The 20,179-nt window shown below is 39.7% G+C and overlaps 1 protein-coding gene and 1 long non-coding RNA gene across 2 annotated transcripts in view; both read left to right on the forward strand.

The window, feature by feature from the left end:
• The first annotated feature begins 11,603 nt into the window (after positions 1–11,603).
• Positions 11,604–13,312, forward strand: LOC129767261 (uncharacterized). Its single transcript, XR_008741501.1, has 3 exons — positions 11,604–11,785; positions 11,850–12,045; positions 12,109–13,312. It is a non-coding gene; the product is annotated as an uncharacterized LOC129767261 (long non-coding RNA).
• Positions 13,313–18,186: 4,874 nt separating this feature from the next.
• Positions 18,187–20,179, forward strand: part of LOC129767258 (RNA/RNP complex-1-interacting phosphatase) — a 51,238-nt gene continuing 49,245 nt past the window's right edge. The window contains exons 1-2 of the mRNA XM_055767957.1: positions 18,187–18,392; positions 18,447–18,522. Of these exons, the coding sequence (XP_055623932.1) occupies positions 18,370–18,392; positions 18,447–18,522 (99 nt within the window). The 5' untranslated portion in view covers positions 18,187–18,369. The remainder of the gene's footprint in view (positions 18,393–18,446; positions 18,523–20,179) is intronic.

Here is a 20,179-nt window from a genome sequence, read left to right on the forward strand (position 1 = left end):
AAAGCAAAAAGTTTAAAAGAAAATTATCTTTTTCATTTGAAATATGTTTTCTCTATATTAAAGTAACATGTTTTTACTGATGAGAAAAAATTATAATTGTGTTCGGTATTGGTAATAATTTTATATTACATTGGTGAGTTTTTTTTTCTTTATTTCTTCGATACATAATACAGGAGGCATCTCGTAGAATCACAGAGGGCGGTTTTCATCATATCTCGTACCACTTCGGTATCTTTTATCACCATCCAACATCATCTTTACGCACCATCCAACGACTGTCCCCATCACTCGGTTAACACTGGTGGAGTGAACAAACAATTCCCAACAACCAAACAAAACGGCCTTTTTCAGGGCCACCAAATCATTATCAAAGAGTTTAACGATGTAATTCTTCAAACATATCCAAAATCAACAGATAACCTAACGGAATCCTACGTCAACTATGCGGTCGTGTCTCGGACACAACCCTCCTGTGACTTTTTAGTCAACCTATTATTATTTCCATCGGAAACTTTGTTGTTGACTCAATGCTCAATGTTCACTGTTTTCATTGGGAGATTAGCACTTATTTTATATATTCCACAAATGCTGCATGTTCACATTACATCGGAGAGTATCCAATCATCGCCCACATTGGAAAAATCGATTCACTGAGGTTGCAGCAATAAATCAACCTGGAACAAATGAAATTATATATTTGGGTGAGATTTTTTGCTCCCGCCACATCGTTTCACCTGGCACCTTATGTTCACTTATGTTCATCGAATCAAATGAAATTGCACCGGATCACAAAAGGCAAACACTAATAGAAACTGCCCAATTAAAACTCGAAAAGATGGGTAATGTCGGGGACATAAGTGGAGAGACGTAGGATTACGCCAAAGGTTGCCAAAAATATAAATATTGTTTTATTTTCATTCGTTAGAATTTAGGTCAAGTTATTCCACTTCAGAAAAACAAGCTCTAAATACGTAATTCATTGTTCGGCTTCTTAATCATATTTATATACATTGCAGATGTAATGTAGACAAACTAAATGCGCAAACCATTATCAAAGCAGTGGAGCAATAAAACTTCCGAATTAACTCTCAGCCTCAACATTTGCATGTTGAATGTTTGGTGTCTAGAGTAACCCTGAAACACTGAACTCATTGAATATCAAATAAGTTTTTCAGTATGATTACAGCAGAACTTCATCTCAAATGCTCTTAAAAACATCATTCTCAAATAAAAAACCCACAAATTTATGTGTTACTCCCCATGTATTCCTGTTAGACATAGTCCTACGTCAAAAATAAAATCGTGGATAAAAACGCACAAATGTACTCACAAACGGAGATTCACGTCAAGTTTGAACACTTTTCTCATAAGTAAATGACAACAACTTGCTTGATTGAAATTGTTCGATTTGCATTTTCTTGATGAGAAAGCGTAAGAAGAATAAGAAGAAAACAAACTATCTGTCATTCATCTGGCTCCTCTCTCTCAGTTTTTGACGTGTCTACTGTGTTTTGTTTGTAAACCAAACACAATACGCTTGTGTACAGATTGTGAACTTTATTCAATAAGGTGCTTCACATTACAAACGTGTTGCCTTTCTCTATACGCGAAACGTTTATTTCAAATAAGGTATTAGTAAGAGCTGATAAATACTAAAATTACTGAGGGAGTGTAGAATTTCAGATGCTTGTTATCAAACTCTCTACTTTTCCGTACCGATTTCATATACCATGGTCGGGCTTTGATATTTTACCACTTTACGACTCGGTTATCCACCAAATTCCAGTATTTAGAACTATGTCAATTTTTCATCGATTTCAATTCTGTTACCACTCATCTTTTAGGCTGTTTCAAAAGTTTCATGATGAGTAGTATATTCATCACTACCTTGATGCTGTTCACAATCGCTATCGTACGCCGGCTGACGGTGCTCCGCTTTCACTATTCGGTGACCACATCGCATGCATCCTTTATGAACGTTATCGTGTGCACATCTTCCACTACTCGGTGACTGCATCGCATGCACCATTCATGTGCACTATCATGCACCTATCTTACACAGGCTTCAAGATTGTGCTCCGCTTTGTTTTTATCACTCGGTGAATGCTCTACATGCACCCTTATGGCGGGTTTACATTAGGGAGATCTATAGCTATAGATGGATTTAATCACCCGAAAATAGATGTAAACGGGTGAGAATATATACGATACATTTCTCCGAGGTATAAATGTATAGGATGAATAGAATAAATTCATGCATATGTAAACGCTGGTGAATTTCTCACTGGTGAGAAATCACTGAAGTTGGACGCAGTTCTACTTCAGGTGAATAAATTCACCAAAAATATGAATGTATTCATTATATAAGTTCGCGCTAGTGTAAACGGTTGATGCGATTTGTATAAATCTCATCATATTTCTTCACACGAATATATCACTAGTCTAAACCCACCCTTAGAGGCGAATGAACTGCAAAGTTTAAAGCCTCTTAAAAACAAAGAATCAATCAACATGCACCCATCAATCTTCTGTCCGTACGGAACCACCAACACACAGATGGGTAAAAACTGTTGCAACACATTGATATACAGGGTTTTCCATTTCGGGCTTCCGATAGTATACAGTCCTGCGCTGACAACCGTTTGACATAGCTGTCAACCAAAGCGTCATATCGTTAGTTGAATGTCTGCCATTTTACAATATGGATCGTTTTAGCATCGCACAACGTGTTAATTTTGTTAAATTATACTATAAAAATGAAGAAAAACCGGCAAATGTTTTTCGAGAATTACGGACGGATTTTGGTCGTCACGGACGGCCTACAGAGCACACAATCGCTAATGTAGTGCGTAAATTCGAACAAACTGAATCCGTAGCGGATATTGTGAAACCTGTGCATCATCGTAATGTGCGTTCGACCAAAGATATTGCTGCTGTTGCTGCCAGTGTGGAGGATGACCCGAATGTTTCGATTCCACGGCATGCTCAGCAATTGGGCTTGTCAAACACATCATTGTGGCGAATTTTGCATTTGGACTTGCACCCACATCCATATAAGTGGTGACCATGGAATGCGTCGGGCATACGTCGATTGGGTGAACGAACAACAGCAGCAAAATGCTGAATTTTCGCATCAAATTTTCTTCAGCGATGAGACACATTTCGAGCTCGGTGGCTATGTGAACATCCAAAATTTCCGTATATGGGGCACAGAAAATCCACACGTGATTGTTGAGAGGCCATTGCATCCATCAAAAGTCACTGTTTGGTGCGCATTATGGTCTGGTGGAGTCATCGGGCCGTATTTCTTTGAAAATGAGGACGGCGAGACGGTAACTGTGAATGGTGAGCGCTATGGCCGCATGTTAACCGATTTTTTGACGTAGGACTACGTCTAACCGGAAGATATAGGGGGTGAAATGGAAATCTAGGCACTGAACAAGTAGGAAAAAATGCAAGATTTGGAACGCTTATAATTCGAGCATTTCTCAATAGATCGCAAAGGTTTTTGCATCAATTGATAGGAAATATATCTACGCATCTATCATAACGAATAACATTTCATTTTTCTTGAGATAAATAATTGAATAATTGTGAAATATCAAGCATTGTCCAAATGCACTATGTGCCCATTTTTGATTGGTCCATTTTGTGCTCCTCAAATCGTACCGACCAAAACGGGCAACCAGAGCAGCAGCGAAATAGAATGAAGCACGATTGGAAAGGAAAAAGAAAAAAATGAACGAAACATTGGTCGCAGTCTCACACATCCGTAATTCTCGAGCCAGCCAGTCAGCTTAAAAATCCCCGCTCCGCTGCCGTAACGATCATTCTCATTCAAACCGTACACTACAGCGGTTCGCATCACAACACATCAACAAACCAACCCAAGCAGCCATGTCTGGACATGGTAAAGGAGGAAAAGTGAAGGGAAAGGCAAAATCCGCTCGAACCGTGTTGATCTGGAGTTCCCCGCAAGGGTAGCTAGGCCGAGCGCGTTAGTACCAGTGCACCAGTCCACCTAGCCGGCGTTATATAGTTTCGGCCGCCGAAGTGATCGAGTTAGCTGGCAAAGCTGCTCGCGACGATAAGAAAACCCGCATTAGGAACGAAATGGTTCGAAATGGTTTTTTTTCAAAACCACGAGTACTATGTTTCCTAAATTGGAACCATTCAATAAAACAATGCGCTTTTCAGGGCCATTAAACCTTCCAAAAAAGAGTTTAGGAAATACAGTTCAATGCTTTCTAAAACATTATCCAAAATAATAATAAAACATAAATTGATTTCTTCATAATTTGTTTGCCAGGATCTGATGAGTATGTGAATTTGGCAGTTGTTCTGAGCTTATTAACTATCAATAAGCTCAGGGACTTTCCTGATTATTCAATTTTCACCAATTCTTAAATTGTTTCCAGGTTGATAGTACAGTAATTTACAATTAGTTCGACATTTAGCTAATTGGACGGACATGTAATGCGACTTATTTAGTTGGACATTTTTGTAAACATAGAGATCCAAATTATGACCCCACATTGAAAGTCGACACTGTACCACTGTCATCGAAAATGTTCAATTACAGGTTAAAATCGCCTCCAATGCGACACTGAGTGGCGCTTCGGCACGTCGCATTGAATGTAATTTACTGTACAACATGTCACAAAGCTGGATGGGAAGAAATTTTCCAACTGTGAAAGCTGTGGCGAGTGGCAACAAATCGCTAAACAGGAAGGTTTAGCCGAACAAGATGGGAATATCGAGTGATAACAAAACAATAAACTCTTTACATTGAAGATAATTTTGTGATCCTGAAAAGGACCCTTTTTAGCCTGCATGTGAATCCAACGAGCGAACGAATCGTAATGAATGTATTTTTTTGCCATCGCTCCCTTTTAACGGTCATTCGTTCGTCTCGTTGGACTCGCCCCTCTGGCTGAGTCTGCCGATTTGTCTCTATCCTGTGAGTGTGTACCGCTAGAGTATAAAACACGTGGACCCCAAAAAAATATCTTATTTTCTTTCAAACCGTAAACCCGTGTGGTTGTACGGCATCGGCATCGTGGACGTAACAAAGGAGGACAAGTTAAGGGAAAGGCAAAGTCTCACTCGAACCGTGTAGGTCTCCAGTTCCCTGTTGGTCGCATTCACTGATTGCTCCGCAAGGGTAACTAGGCCGAACGGATTGGTGCCGGAGCAACAGTATACCTAACAGCGATTATAGAGTTTCGGCCGTCGGAGTGCTCGAGTTGGCTTGCAAAGCTGCTCACGACAATCAGAAAAGCCGCATCAAGAACAAAGCAGCTTCGGTTCGGCGCTCATCAAGGCAACAATTAGTTTCAGTGAGTGGCAAAGTGTTTCTCCGGCACGTCGCATTAAATGTAATTTACTGAACAACATGTCACAAGCTGGATGGGAAGAAATTTTCCAACTGTGAAAGCTGTGGCGAGTGGCAAACGCAATAGCTAAACAGGAAGGTTTAACCGAACAAGATGGGAATATCGAGTGATAACAAAAACACAACACCAATGGTTTTCAGAACCATCAACATATTCATAAAGAGTAAACAGTGAACTAATCCATTTTTCAGGTAGATAGGTAGATATTCACGTAGGAGATGAAAATGAAACAATATATTTAAAATATATATTTAACAAAAGCTGTCCCCTTTGTATAGTCCTACGTCACTCCGGTTATGTCCCCGACATTACCCACCCGTCTTTTTTGCCACAAATAGAAAATATGGATACGGATGACATGTGGTTTCAGCAGGACGGCGCCACGTGCCACACAACACGACCGAACATGGACATATTGCGAACGAAATTTGAGGGACGCATAATTTCGCGTTTTGGTGATGCCAATTGGCCGTCCAGATCATGCGATTTGAACCCGCTAGACTTTTTTTTTGTGGGGTTATGCGAAAGACCGTGTCTATGCCAACTCTCCGCAAACTCTTGAACATTTGAAAGACAACATTTGTGAAGCTATGACCGAGATACCGCACCATATGTGCCGAAAAGTCATCGAAAATTACCTGTTCTGGATAAAGGTGTGCGAGGAAGTCCTAGGTGTACATTTGAATGATGTTGTATTTCACACATAATGGCATAAACCAAACTTTAATTTGAAATAAAAGTTTCATCGAAATTCGAATTCTAAGTGTGTTTTATTTCAATTTACTTTCGGAATTTAAAGTTGGAAAACCCTGTACATTAAACTCATTCACTTTCTTAGCAGTTCGAACAAGGTATCACTACACTGTTTCCCGAAATTCTAGATACCTCGAATAATTACTCGTTCGCTAACAGGGCTGGAAGAGAAACCCAGTTATCGACTTCCTCTCGCTCACTGAGGTGACATCTGAATTGAATAAGAATGTCTAAGAGCAGTCTAGTTAAAGAACACCCAGTTAGCGAACGACTACCATTTGCATATGTTTCTCAAAACAACCGGACATTGCGTCCTTATTCCTGAAATCCCGGAAGCCAAGTAAATATTTCGACGCTTTGTTCAAACTGTTTTGAATGTGGATGAGTTTCGGCGTGCGTGAGTGGTAGAAGATACACCCAGAAAACAGATTACTAAAATAAGCTACCAAATCTTTGGTAAGCCAAACATTAGTAGAATGTACAAATTTTCTGTAAATATTACCAACCGTTAGTAAAATAAATGTCAGATGTAATGGGAGCAGAGAGAAAGAAAAACGCGTGCAGTGTAAGCGTAAGAACACACTGGACGGCTTCCCCGCGCGGATTTTGCAATGACAGACCGCCGCGGGGCCTCGATAATGGAATGTGAATGAGATAAAACACACAAGGCGGAGCGGGTACGGCCGGTTCTAAAGTCACTGTTGTAAGGTTCCTCATTCTCTGCGGTGGCTCGATGGAGATGATGCGCCGCAACGGTTTTGTGATAGTATTAGTGTTTATGCGGTGCACATGAAGCAAGGTAATAGTTAATGTACTATCGGTGAGCCAATACGTGAAAATCACTCTGCGGTCATGTAGCTGCGGATTCTCGAATACTACCCAAATTATCGAGAAATGCAATATTTCAGACGTGTGCGATCAACTTCTTTCTCCCTCTCGCTCAGGTAAACATCCCTCTTCCGTTTTCCACCATTCTGTCTTTATATACCTCCCCTCTAATCCGCTTACTGTCCAAACAGTTGTACCTTGTACCATAGACTCGTCTTGCATCCGTCTATAAAAATATGATAATGGCCGCTAGTGAAGCCGTCGAAAGCCGCTGAATGTGTTTTTCATCGAGCTCCTGCTGCGACTTGTCATTGCGAGAATCGCGCGGGAGAGCCGTCTAGTGTGTTTCCACGCTAAGTAACGGACAAACAAGAAGTGAATATTTATTTGACAGAAGATCATGGGTTGCTTATATCTAGGTGGTCTTCAACACTCCTCCTCAACCCATTGAATTTCGTAAACCCATTGCTTCGCGGCATAATTTTATCTTCGAAGGAGGTAATGCTTTGGTTAAACCGTCTGCAGTCTGCTTATCAGTGCTGATATACTCCACCTTGATGTCACCTTTGTCGCAGCAATCACGGATGAAATGATGACGTATATCAATATGTTTGGTCCTCGGTTGATAGCCACCATTATTCGCCACGGAGATTGCACTCTGATTATCACAATGAATAACAATGGCTTGATCCTCCTCGAACAATGCTCTTAAACGCTTCCACCATATGGCTTCTTGCACAGCTGCCGATAAAGCCATGTACTCGGCTTCACAAGTGGACAGAGCAACGGTTTGTTGTCGTTTGCAGCTCCATGATATAGCTCCTCCTTGAGCGGTGAATACGTATCCGGTAGTTGATTTCCGGTCGTCGTGGTCAGACGCCCAATCGGCATCGGAGAATCCTTCAATAATTGGTTTCTTATTCTGCTGGTATACCAAGCGATATTTGGATGTTCCATTTAGGTAACGTAGCAAGTGCTTCACCGCATTCCAATGTCGCTCACCAGGGTTGGCATTGAATCGGCTGAGAACGTTCACCGCATAACAAATGTCTGGTCGCGTACTTTGGGCCAGGTACATAAGGCAGCCAACAGCTTCCTTGTACGGAACATTTTTCATGCGTTCCACTTCTTCCTTTGTTGAAGGACACATTTCCTTCGTCAATTTCTCGCTTACGTTCATAGGAGAAGTCACGGGTTTGCAGGTGGACATTTTAAATCGATCTAGAATCGTTGTGATATAGGACTCCTGGTCCAAAGTAATCGCTGCTTCGGTTCTGGTGATCGGGATGCCCAGAGCGTATTTGGCAGGTCCAATATCCTTCATCTTGAATTCCCGGTTTAGCTTTGATTTGATTTCGTTCGTCCATCGCCTGCAGTTACTGAAGATCAGTACGTCATCCACGTAGACTGCAACGAACAGTATTTTGTTATCTTCGATCGTATGTGGTACACTGAAGACCGAATTTCCGGAGAGCAACATTCAGTTTCGTGTTCCAGACTCGACTGGATTGCTTGAGTCCATACAAAGCTTTGTTGAGGCGACAAACTATGAAGCAAGGCGGTTGCTCCATGTATATCTCCTCGGAGAGGTCTCCTTGCAGGAAAGCTGTTATGGCGTCCATCTGGTCGATCTGTAGTTTCCAACGAGCAGCCATTGCGAAAAGGTATCGCAGGGAACTGTATCGAACGACTGGAGAATAGGTCTCCTCGTAATCCACCCCCTTTTTCTGCGAGTATCCTTTTATGACCAGCCTGGCTTTGTACCGGTCGATGTTGCCATTTTCGTCCAGCTTGGTCCTGTATACCCATTTACATTTGATGGCCTTCCGTCCCTTAGGCAAGTCAGCAAGTGTACACGTCCCATTAGAGATGAGGGCATCGTACTCGTCCACCATGGCCTGTTTCCAATGCTCAGCATCGTCTCGTGATAACGCCTCGTGATGCGTTATCGGATCATCCAGGACCGTCTGTGGGAAGTCCGCACCAGTATCGGAACATTCATCTTGATTATTAGTATACTTGCCTTGGGGTAAGCGCCCCCTTTCGCAGAGCATCAACCACTGTTGCGTATTGCCGCTAGCAGGTCTTTGATATGAGCACGAAGGGGACGCATCGGTTTCGGAATCGATAATTGGTAGTACGGATTGTGCTCGCTTGTCTTCTGAAAATGTTAGAGACAGCAATCCTTTGTTCACAATTTTAAAATCTTTATACTTGCCTGAGAGAAAGCGCTCCCGGCCGCTGTGCCTCAACGCCTCTGTCGGGTTTGAAGAGTGGTGCGGTAGGAGCGCAGGTGCCGCATTAATATCCTCAGCATCTTCGAACGATTGATCGCTCGTGTTGGTATCATCTACTACTGGCTCTTCCTCATCGGAATTGTTCTCGATGACCGGTACCGGCTCGTCAAACACGTTCTCGTTGAAGTCCAATCTGACTAATTGTCGCTCTTGATTTGATGTGATGATTCCGACTGCTGCTTCACGGTCGATTTGGCCTTCGTGGATGAATGTCACGTCACGACTCTTGAACACTCGCCCTGTCCGCAAATTGTATAAGCGGTATGCTTTCGTCTCCTCGTCGTAACCGGTTAGTATGCATTCGTCAGCTCTCGGATCCCACTTCCGTCGCTTTTGCTTTGGCAAAGTGACATCACGGTCGTACCAAACATCCGAATGTGCGATAGGTTTGGTTTCCGACCAGTCCATGCTTCCTCTGGCGTAGTGTCGATACCGTTCCTTGGTGATCGATTAATTAGGTAAACAGCTGCCGCTACTGCTTCTGCCCAAAAAGGTTTTGACAGTTTCGCTTCATACAGCATGCATCGATAAATGTCAAACAATATCGACAACCTCCTAGTGAGTTTTCTTCCATTGGCCCGACGATATCCGAATGAACTAATTGTAGCACTTCATTATCGCGGAACCCAATATGATTGAATGGAAGTCGTGTTTGCTTCCCGATGGCACAGGTTTTGCATTGGCCAGTGTCAGTTCCATTGAACTTGACTCCTTCTACCATGCCATTTCGTAGTTTTATTAGATTTTGTGATGCCAAATGACCCATGCGCTTGTGCCACAACTCTGCCGATGCATGAGGTGTACAAGCTAGCGCCATACGTGGTTTTTGGTTCAACTTGAATAAACCGTCCGAACGACTTCCTGTTGCGATGACCTTACCGATTGGATTGACGACTTTGCAACCTGTCCTGGTGAACGTTACAACATGGCCTTGATCAACTATCTTACCAACCGATAGTAAGTTTACTGCCAGTTCCGAGATTAACTCTACATTCTTCACCTCAATGACATTCGGGTTACACGTAGGCTGAAGTTCCGTTGATCCTTCCGCAACAATCTTCATGACACTCTTATTGGCCGTATAAATGTTTCCCGTCGCCTCACGCATGTTCGTTAGCATCGCTACGTTGTTAGTAAAATGCTTTACCGAACCGGAATCAAAATACCAATCGTTATCTTCTACGCCGTTTCGCATAGACAGCATCCTCTTTTTTGTCTGATCGCTGTACTGGTTCCTTTGCAGTACAGTTTCTTGCTATGTGGCCATATTTTTCACACCGACGACACTGTGGACCTTTACCTTTCGATTGTGTTTCTTTGACGAACCTCTCTTGCTTGTGTTTCGAATTTTTCTTTAATACGAACGCCGAATCGGTACAAGTAGGCTCTGCTAAACTGGTTTCCTGGAGCAACTTGGTTTTGATTACATCTCCTGTTATTTGTATACCAGAATTTTCCAGTCCCATCACCATAGGGCGATACTCCTGCGGTAAACCTGCCAATAGCAGCATACCGATCCATTTGTCGTCCAAGGGAAACCCGATTCCGATTAGCTGGTGGGCGGTGGAAATCATCCGATTGACATAGGCCTCCATTGAGCCACAGCTTACCAAATTCGTCGTGATGAGTTTGTGCAGCAGCCCCCACTGGCGAGTCAATCCAGTATCCTCGAAAGTATTTGTTAACTTTTTCCACACCTCCGCTGCGGTTTTCACTTCCTCGACGTGAACGAAATTCACCGGATCAAGGAATAAAATTATTTTACCTCTTGCGATTCGATCTTTCCGTTTGTCTATATCCGGATAAGTGCCGTCTTCATTCGGAGTTGGCTGCACCACGTCCCAGAGATCTTCCACTTCCAGATAGGTTTTGACTGCGAATTTCCAAGTTCGCCAGTTCACCCGACCGACCAACCGCTCGATGGTTGGGTGGCCCTGTGTGTAGTTCTGCTGTGATGCTCCTGCTTGCACTCTCGATGAATTTCCGGATCCTTCTCCGTTCGACGTCGCCATGATTATATTTTTCGAAAAATTGTTCTAGAACTTTCCTTTTCCGTTATAAACGCGTTTCTGGGCCCATAACCTAATGGGAGCAGAGAGAAAGAAAAACGCGTGCAGTGTAAGTAACGGACAAACAAGAAGTGAATATTTATTTGACAGAAGATCATGGGTTGCTTATATCTAGGTGGTCTTCCACAAGATGCAATACACATCCCTACCAACGATTGGTATATTTTACTGTGCGTAATCGGTAGCTTTGACAATTGTCATCCCTGGTAACCGCGAAAAACTACCTGTCATCAATTCAATTTTTCCGCGCTGTATCGAACGACGCCGCCGAACTACGACGAGATTAACAAACTGCGTGACTCACTCAACGAAAATCTAATCAACACCGATCTGAGCTGCTACTCACCGGAGTGTGTAGCCACTGTGCTAAAGAAGTTCTTACGGGAGCTGCCCGATCCGATCATTCCGGTTATGTTTTACGACAAATTCGTCGTAGTCTCAAGTAGGATATTCGTTACATGTTTTATATAACTTTTTACTAACTATCCATGTATCTGTCCACACAGAAATTACCGATGATGCGGTAGCAGTGGATTTGCATTTGCAGGATCCGCCAATTTACCAACATGACGCTCAAGTACATCATGATCCATCTGATACGAATATGCCGAATGCAGTATCAGCGGGACTGTAAGAGGAGCCGATAATACTGATACAAGTGTGGTGCCATATTCTAATGCGTCCTCCTTGAGAGAAAATTGTGTAAGCATACGTGCCAGCATTGCCTGACTGACACATGTTAAGGCGTTTGTTTATTTTTTCCAGTCAAGTCGTGTATAACACGGAAAACCACTTGCGAATAATGGAACTGTTGCTCTATAAGCTGGACTGGAACAAAAAAACTACCAGAATTTCTGTCTGCTCCTGCGGTACCACCACGGAAAATCTCCCGATGTACGGCTGTGTTACAGCAGCAGCATCAGCAACAAATACCCGGTTCATCCAGTGTTTTACCAGCAGCATAGGCTATTTCGAAAAACCTGCGATCACAGCCCCGGCATCTGTGGTACAACCCAGCAAACATTAAATCGCATAACAAGCGTATATATAACATCATATGCCCTAAAATTTGGTTGGCATATAATGCGCCTAACTGGCATATGCATGCACAAGTGGAGGCCACCCAGCAAACATTAAGTCGTATGAATAGCTATAATTGGAGGCGATATACATACAACCAAGACACATTTGTATGATATATGATGCAGATAACTAGCATATACACACAAAAGTGGAGGCGATATACGTATATGCCATATTTTGTACGCATATAAAGCCGTATATAACGATATGCGATGCTTTTTGGACTGATATGCGATTTGATACGACAACGTTACCACTCAATCCATCGATGACATGGAAAATCGTGTTTTTGCATTTTATGCGATTTTAGATATATATGATCGATATTTTGATTGATATTTTATGCGATTGTGATTTGATACGAAATTATATGTGACTTATCATGTGCAAAGTTATACGATTTAATGTTTGCTGGGCATATACATACATGGCAAATGCTTAGCGAATTTGTTTGGATGAATATGCAACTTTGACCGGCTATAATAGCGATTCCCAGCAAACATTAAATCCCCAGCAAACATTAAATCGTATAACTTTGCACATGATAAGTTGCATATAAATTCGTATCAAATCACAATCGCATAAAATATCAATCAAAATATCGATCATATATATCTAAAATCGCATAAAATGCAAAAACACGATTTTCCATATATTTGATGAATTGAGTGGTAACATTGTCGGATCAAAACGCATATCAGTCCGAAAAGCATCGTATATCGTTGTATACGGCTTTATATGCGTACGAAATATGACATATACGTATATCGCCTCCACTTTTGCGTGTATATGCTAGTTATATGCATCATATATCATCTAAATGTGTCTTGGTTGTATGTATATCGCCTCCAATTAAGGGGCTGTCCACATACCACGTGGACAGAAAAAGCACGGTTTTAAACTCCCCCCTCCCCCTCCGTGGACAAGCGTGGACATTTTCGTCCACGTGGACATTTTTCCTTTTTAAATTAAAATAATTAAGGAAATAACTGATTTGCGCCTAAATTTCATTTTAATTCCATTTAAGTTGTTTTTATTCCAAATTTTACTTGCTGTACCCTGTACCTGCTTTGTTGTGGCCCATTGTTCTTGTATGGTAGCGAAATGAGTGGTATAACAAAGCACATGCTTCTTGTGAGTTTAATTTTGAAACACTTGTGAGTATATAATATTTTTTGTTTTTCCATTATCAGCGAAGATATAAAGGCTATCTGGTTTGCTAACCCGGAAACACGCAATGTACGGTTAACTGTGAGGAACAATCCGCATCTGAATATAAGCTACACAACTACAAAGATTTATCTTGAGCTTTGCTAATTGAGATTGCAAGCTCCAATCAAATAGAAATAAATGAAATTAAAATCATTCTCAAATACATTTTTAGTTTACGATTTTCTAAACACTTGCAAAAAAAATTAGTTGATATCACATAGACGCCAGTAATAATCCAGTCAACTTGATTATTTCGCCTTCATTTGATTCATATTGAATTCCAGTAGAATTCCAGAAGATATTCTCGATCGAATGAATAGTTATCATTTCATTTTGGATTATGAATATTTTATGACATAACGATCGCACAGCAAATCGAAGGACAATTGTGGCAACTTGAAAATGTTCTATACAAGATCCAGTTATTGCTTTAACAAATGCATTGTTACAGTGTTACAGTGTTACTCAAAATTTTAGATGAAACAAATCTTTGCCCACTCCGGAATATAATCGATCACAGTAAATTCCGATTCATCTTCACTCTGGATTTCCGATTCACCTTTAGTCGGTTGCGCAAGTCAAACCTTTTTCCGCCATAGTTCGGAGAATTTTCAGAGGGTATTGAAGGCGTTTTAGAAAAAAAATTTCGAATCCTTATGGGCCATTCTGCATTGAGTGTCTAGATGACTTTCAAAGTGCTTGCGGGGAAAAATGACATCAGACAACTTACGATAGATTGATTCCCAACAATGGAATTAAGTCTCAACTGCGAAAGTTGAATTTTTCTTGAGACTAATTTTTTGCTCCAAATTGACCCCAATTCAAAATTACCCAACTTATAAGAATTTAATTGCATTCATTTGAAAGATGAGAAAATGTTCTGTTATGACAACATTTTAAATAGTGAAATATAACAATAGGAATAACATTGTGGTGTCGAGGAAGGAATTGTAGAAGGGTTGGAGAGCTTTAATTTTGTTGATAGAAATAATCAATTTTATTTTTATAATATTTATAAAAAAAGTATAAAAACCCTTGAAAAACGACAAATTTTAAGCATTTTTTAACTTCTGAAAGGTACTTCAATCCATCAATTCAAATGTTTTACAACTGCATTATATGCGAAATTTTCTGAAAAAAACAGAATACTGGGTCAACTGATTCAAGTTTGACGACTAGTGGTGCATGGATCATTTCACGCAAATGTAAATATTCATTACTAGAAATTTACGGAATTCAAATACTTTGAAAAATTCTACCTGTTCGAGAAAAGTAATGCGATAAAATAATTTTACACAAAATTCTGCACGATAAATTATTTATATTTATATTTATTATTAACAAAATCATCTGACAACATGGTCTACATGATAAAATGTTACATGATTAGGTACTAAACTACACTAAATCTCGATTACACAAGCGATTCTTGAAAGTTTCACAACTAATATTGAAGTCGAACAAATGAAAAACAGAATTAAACATATAACACATAGCACAAATTGGTTCGTTTTGTCCGTAAACTGTCCGGTCGAAAGGAATACGAAGAAAAGTGGTAGAACGGAGAAATCTCGAAGTCACATTCACGTTTAGTTCAGCTAGAATTTTAGGAGCGTCGATTGTTCCAAGAAGCAGTTTTCCAACGAAGATCGCGCGCATATCGTCTCTTCTTTCAGCCAGTGTGTCCATGTTCAGCAGCTTGCATCGACTTTCGTATGGAGGAAGCGCCATCGGGTCCCTCCAAGGAAGATTCCGAAGCGCAAACCTGATAAATTTCTTCTGAACAGACTCAATCCGTACGGACCAAATATCAGTGTAAGGACTCCAGACAACCACTGCCGTTTCAAGGATTGAGCGGACGAATGCATAGAAAAGTGCTCTTAAGCAGTACGGATCACGAAAGTTCTTAGCGATTCTCATTATGAATCCCAGATTTTTGTTTGCTTTAGCGATGATATTACTGTAGTGATTCTGGAAGGTAAGTCCAAAAAGGACACCTAAATCTTTGACTACTTTCACTCGTTGAATTTTTTGCTGGTTAATAGAATAGTCATATTGTATCGGAGTTTTATATACAGACATAATTATCCTAAGACTTACTGTTCTCGAGATAAATAGAACAAAATCTATAGAAAATTATATTTGATGAAAAAACCATATGTGTAATATCATGAAAACATAACCATTATGGAATCGTTTATTTTTTATAGGTTTGAGCTATGAACGTCTATGCATAGCCCGCAACTATAAAATTATAGGATCATACAAAATAGCTCTGTCGTTCACAGTTTACATGAGTTATTTTCAGAATATAGATTTCAGTGAAGAAGTTCAATGATATTAGTAAAAATATATGAAGCACTCTCAGGCAGCTCAATCCGTTTATGGATAAATACGGAATACTCAGGATGGGCGGAAAGTTTTAAAATTCTTGAATATGGATCAGTTTTTATTCAATTTAGAATGTATCGGTGATTATATTTGAAAAAATATTTATTTTTCGTGTCCACGTGGACATAGTCTATACCCCCACCCCCCTCTCCGTGGACAAGCGTGGACATTTTCATACCCCCTACCCCCCCTAAAAATGTCCACGTGGTATGTGGACAGCCCCTAAAGCTATTCATACGACTTAATGTTTGCTGGGTCGTATAATTTTGCACGTGCCAAGTCTTACAAGAAATCTGAATAAATCATAATCGCATATAATATCAATCAAAGTATGTATCGTGTATATTTGAAATCGCATAAAATGTAAAAACTCGATTTTATATACCATTATCAAATTAAGTCGCAATTCGGTATAATAAACATCAATATTATGATGTACATTGTCGTAAAATATATTTAATCCGCATCATATGCGTATATTACGCTGATGCAGTTTGTGTGTCGTATAAGCGTATAATTTAAATCGATTCAGTACTGTAGTAAATCGTGTTGCAGGCTGAAGAAAATCATAAAACAGTAAATCATATTAAATCCTAATGAAGAACATATTACATTATATTGAAATGTCATTGAAATGCTGATGCACTCGAAAGTTTTAAGCGCTGTTGAATTAAATTTCAGATAGCCGCGCGAGATAGCTGGTGGATGATAATACAGACGACCGGAGTTCGAACCCACATCGGAGCAGTTTTCACCAAACATCAATCTGTGGCATTTTAAACATTCATATTCCACTCCCAACACAAGCAAATCAAACAATTATTATTTCTACGATCATAAATATTCATATATAAAAATGGCGATTCGTGAGGTTGTAATAAACATTTCACGAAAATATTTTGCGCCATTTGTTTTTTTCCATGTCTGTAATAAATCGTATACAAGTATGGCAAAAGTCGTATTTGGTGCTTTGACAATTCATGAATATATTCATATTAGATCGCAAATGTCCAATTACTGGTCAAAACCGACTCCAATGCGACACTGAGTGGTGCCTCAGCATATCGCTTTATAAGCAACTTACTGTACTTTTCATGCCAACATATCTCTTAGCTCCAAATTTCGGAGTGAAAATCATTCGCGACTAGTTGAAAGAATTATTCTATTTATTATTATTGTTGCATGAGGGTCGGACTACGGGGTTTAAGCATTTAAATAATTGAATTCAATGATTCTCATTGAATTTTTCAAAATTTAGAACTGATTCTAGGCATTTAGAACTGATTCTAGGCATGCTGATTTGAAAGAAAGAGGACATTGCAATTTAAAATTGTTGTAGGTGGCGACACCATGAATAAAATTAAATAAATCATTCGTTTGGCATTTGACGGGACGGTGCTGGTGGAAGCATTGACTGCATGTGTGAATTGGTGGAGACGTTGACGGAACGTAGACGTTCTTCTCCGTAACGTGCTATGTGAATCGCACATTATACGGCACGTGCAAAATTATACGATTTAATGTTTGCTGGGAAGCGCTCTTGGTTAGGGTGTATTATAATGCCGGTAGCAATAGTAGTAACGGATCAGTGCCTGCTGAAAATCGGGGAACAGTGTTGGTACGAGCAGTTGGTGATGCAAACACACCAGCTGACTTGACGGATCAAATCGACCGATTCTTCCTCGAGTTCCATTTTTTTTGTTTATATAGAAATAATTATTTATAATTTTTATTGATTACAATAAATTTAAAAAAAATATTTGTTTTCACTACAAATGAAAAGAAAATATTACGATTCTATACCCGATCAAAATACAATTGAATCGACTTTGGACTGACAAATGACCCCGTGTTGAACAAATTACATATATGTTTAGGGTATATGGTCAACCAACGTTGAACCGACCGCTTATAGTGGGTCATACTGGCATGTTTGACATTTGTTTACCATTGTTTTTGTGTAATATGTACGAATAATTCGCATTGCAAAAATTTATTAATCATTGGTAATATTTACCAAAAAATTCGTCATATATACCAATTTTTTGGGTCAGTGTACGAAATCGGAGAAAATTCACTCTGAGGTGTTTTTTTCGTCGAGCACATAACGTGTATGTATTTTTCACAATCATTGTGTTGACGTTCGCTGTCATACGTGTCGGTATAGCAGTTCACAAAAAACAACGTGACAGAACGTGATTTAAACTGTTTATGTTTTGTTAAGCTATTCTGTTTTATTTTCGTATTTCAGTTTATAAGATTTCGCGTCTATTTTAAGTGCTACAGTACGATTTTTTTGACTAATCAGAACATAAGTTGTGATTTGTTTCTCTAGAAGATATGTCCCGTAAATATCCGGATAGGTATGGGTCGACTACGCTGTTGTATTTGCAATGTAACGAATGTTTTATTTTCAGATGGCTGGATTATTCCAAATTTGGCTCCCAAGTGGAGGGAACACCATTTGTTCCGTTGAAAGTTCCACTAAAAAGGGTAAGAATCGTTAAACTTCATGAATTTCAAAGACGAGACTTGTTTGCATGACAATCAGGCTGAATCCATCCAGAGTTTAAGCGCTATATTTTCTTACACGAATGAGTGGATTCAACGAAAATGTGAACGTAAATCAGTTTATAACGAGAACATTGTATTTCGAATTAATGGAAAATGCAAAGCAGCGTTCACCATTTTGGAACCATCAAACGAGAAATAGACCCGATGATGCACCATCCGAGGCAGAAATGCTTGTTTCTCTTATTGACAATAACGAGCCGTAGGATAAGGGTTGAAATTGAAAATTCAAAAGTGTGTACGAATCCATTGACAATCGCAGATATAATTCGCTATTAGATAAGTGGTTTTGGGAAGGTGGATTATAAAGGAATTCAAAATTTGCTCAACGCTATTGCTGTTGTGACTGGAATTATTACAACCGCGGGCGAGATTATCCGGAATGGAGTTATATTCCATCATCACGAACCGTCTTAGCGAGGTCTCAAGACACCTCCTCTGATTGATCTTTATGATGACTGCTTCAACGCTCCTCTTAATGATCATATCAAGTATCTTTTTGACAAATTTCTCGCTGAATTTTTGCTTGCTTGTAGGTCTTATTATATATTAACGATAACAGCATTAAATGAATATTTATTCAAATGATTGTCGGTTTAAAACTGCGCTGTATCCTAGTAGAACTAGTTCAGTGGATGCTATTCCAATCACAACTCAACGTCAATCAATTGGTTTTTTTTTCGCTCAATTGTTAACACGTTCCCGCCGGCACTATAATCCATAATCCTTGCCATCTGGCGGCTGTGCTTAGTGCTTTTCGCTCTATCGGACGAGAGCTATTCCAAGTAGTGTTTGCCGATTGAACATTTTTCTGAATAATTCACTTTCATTTGTTCAAACCAACCTCGTTCGTATCGTTTTCGCTTTGCTTTAGGCTGCTAATTTTGGAGCGAAGTTTCTTCCCACCTGTCTCAAGTTGGTTGTAGGATTGGTTGAAAACAATCAAAGTGATCAATCAGCAAACAACTCGAATAGAATCTTATTAAAATGTCAAATTACAAATGAGCCTATCTGAAAGGATCTATATCAAAACAACACAAACATTGGATCTAACTAAAAGGTCCTAACTGAAATCTACAAGTATAAAGCGACTACATATTTATGTTTTCGTTCATTCCAAAAATTGGTGATGTTAGTGTTGATTCTCCGTACAGTGCCGTATCAATAATTGAAGTATATATTTTCGCGCTTCTGTTGATGTGTCATTATGATTATAATTACGTTACTGTTTAAAATAGGATTTGAAAAAGGTAATTAAATTTTCAAAGTCATTTTTCTCGAAACTGTCACATTCGAGTTAGGCCCTATTGATATGTTGTTCTAGATTTAGTAGAGTTTCAATTGCTTCTCGTAGTCGTCGCAGCTCCACTGCATTCAAAGGCTTGGTAAGAAGATCTGGAGAATACGGTGGATGCGGAAGCAATTCGAAGCCCAATTCATGCAATTCGGATTTTTCTATTTTTTTCACAATAACAAAAGTTGCTTCACTCTTAATACTGTTACTTTTGTCACGTATTCATTGAAAGAAGTTGCTTTGTTATAGTCAATTAAATTTTTGCGAGTGACACCATCTAGACTT

Source organism: Toxorhynchites rutilus, chromosome 2, assembly GCF_029784135.1.
Source record: "Toxorhynchites rutilus septentrionalis strain SRP chromosome 2, ASM2978413v1, whole genome shotgun sequence".
Lineage (NCBI taxonomy): Eukaryota > Metazoa > Arthropoda > Insecta > Diptera > Culicidae > Toxorhynchites > Toxorhynchites rutilus.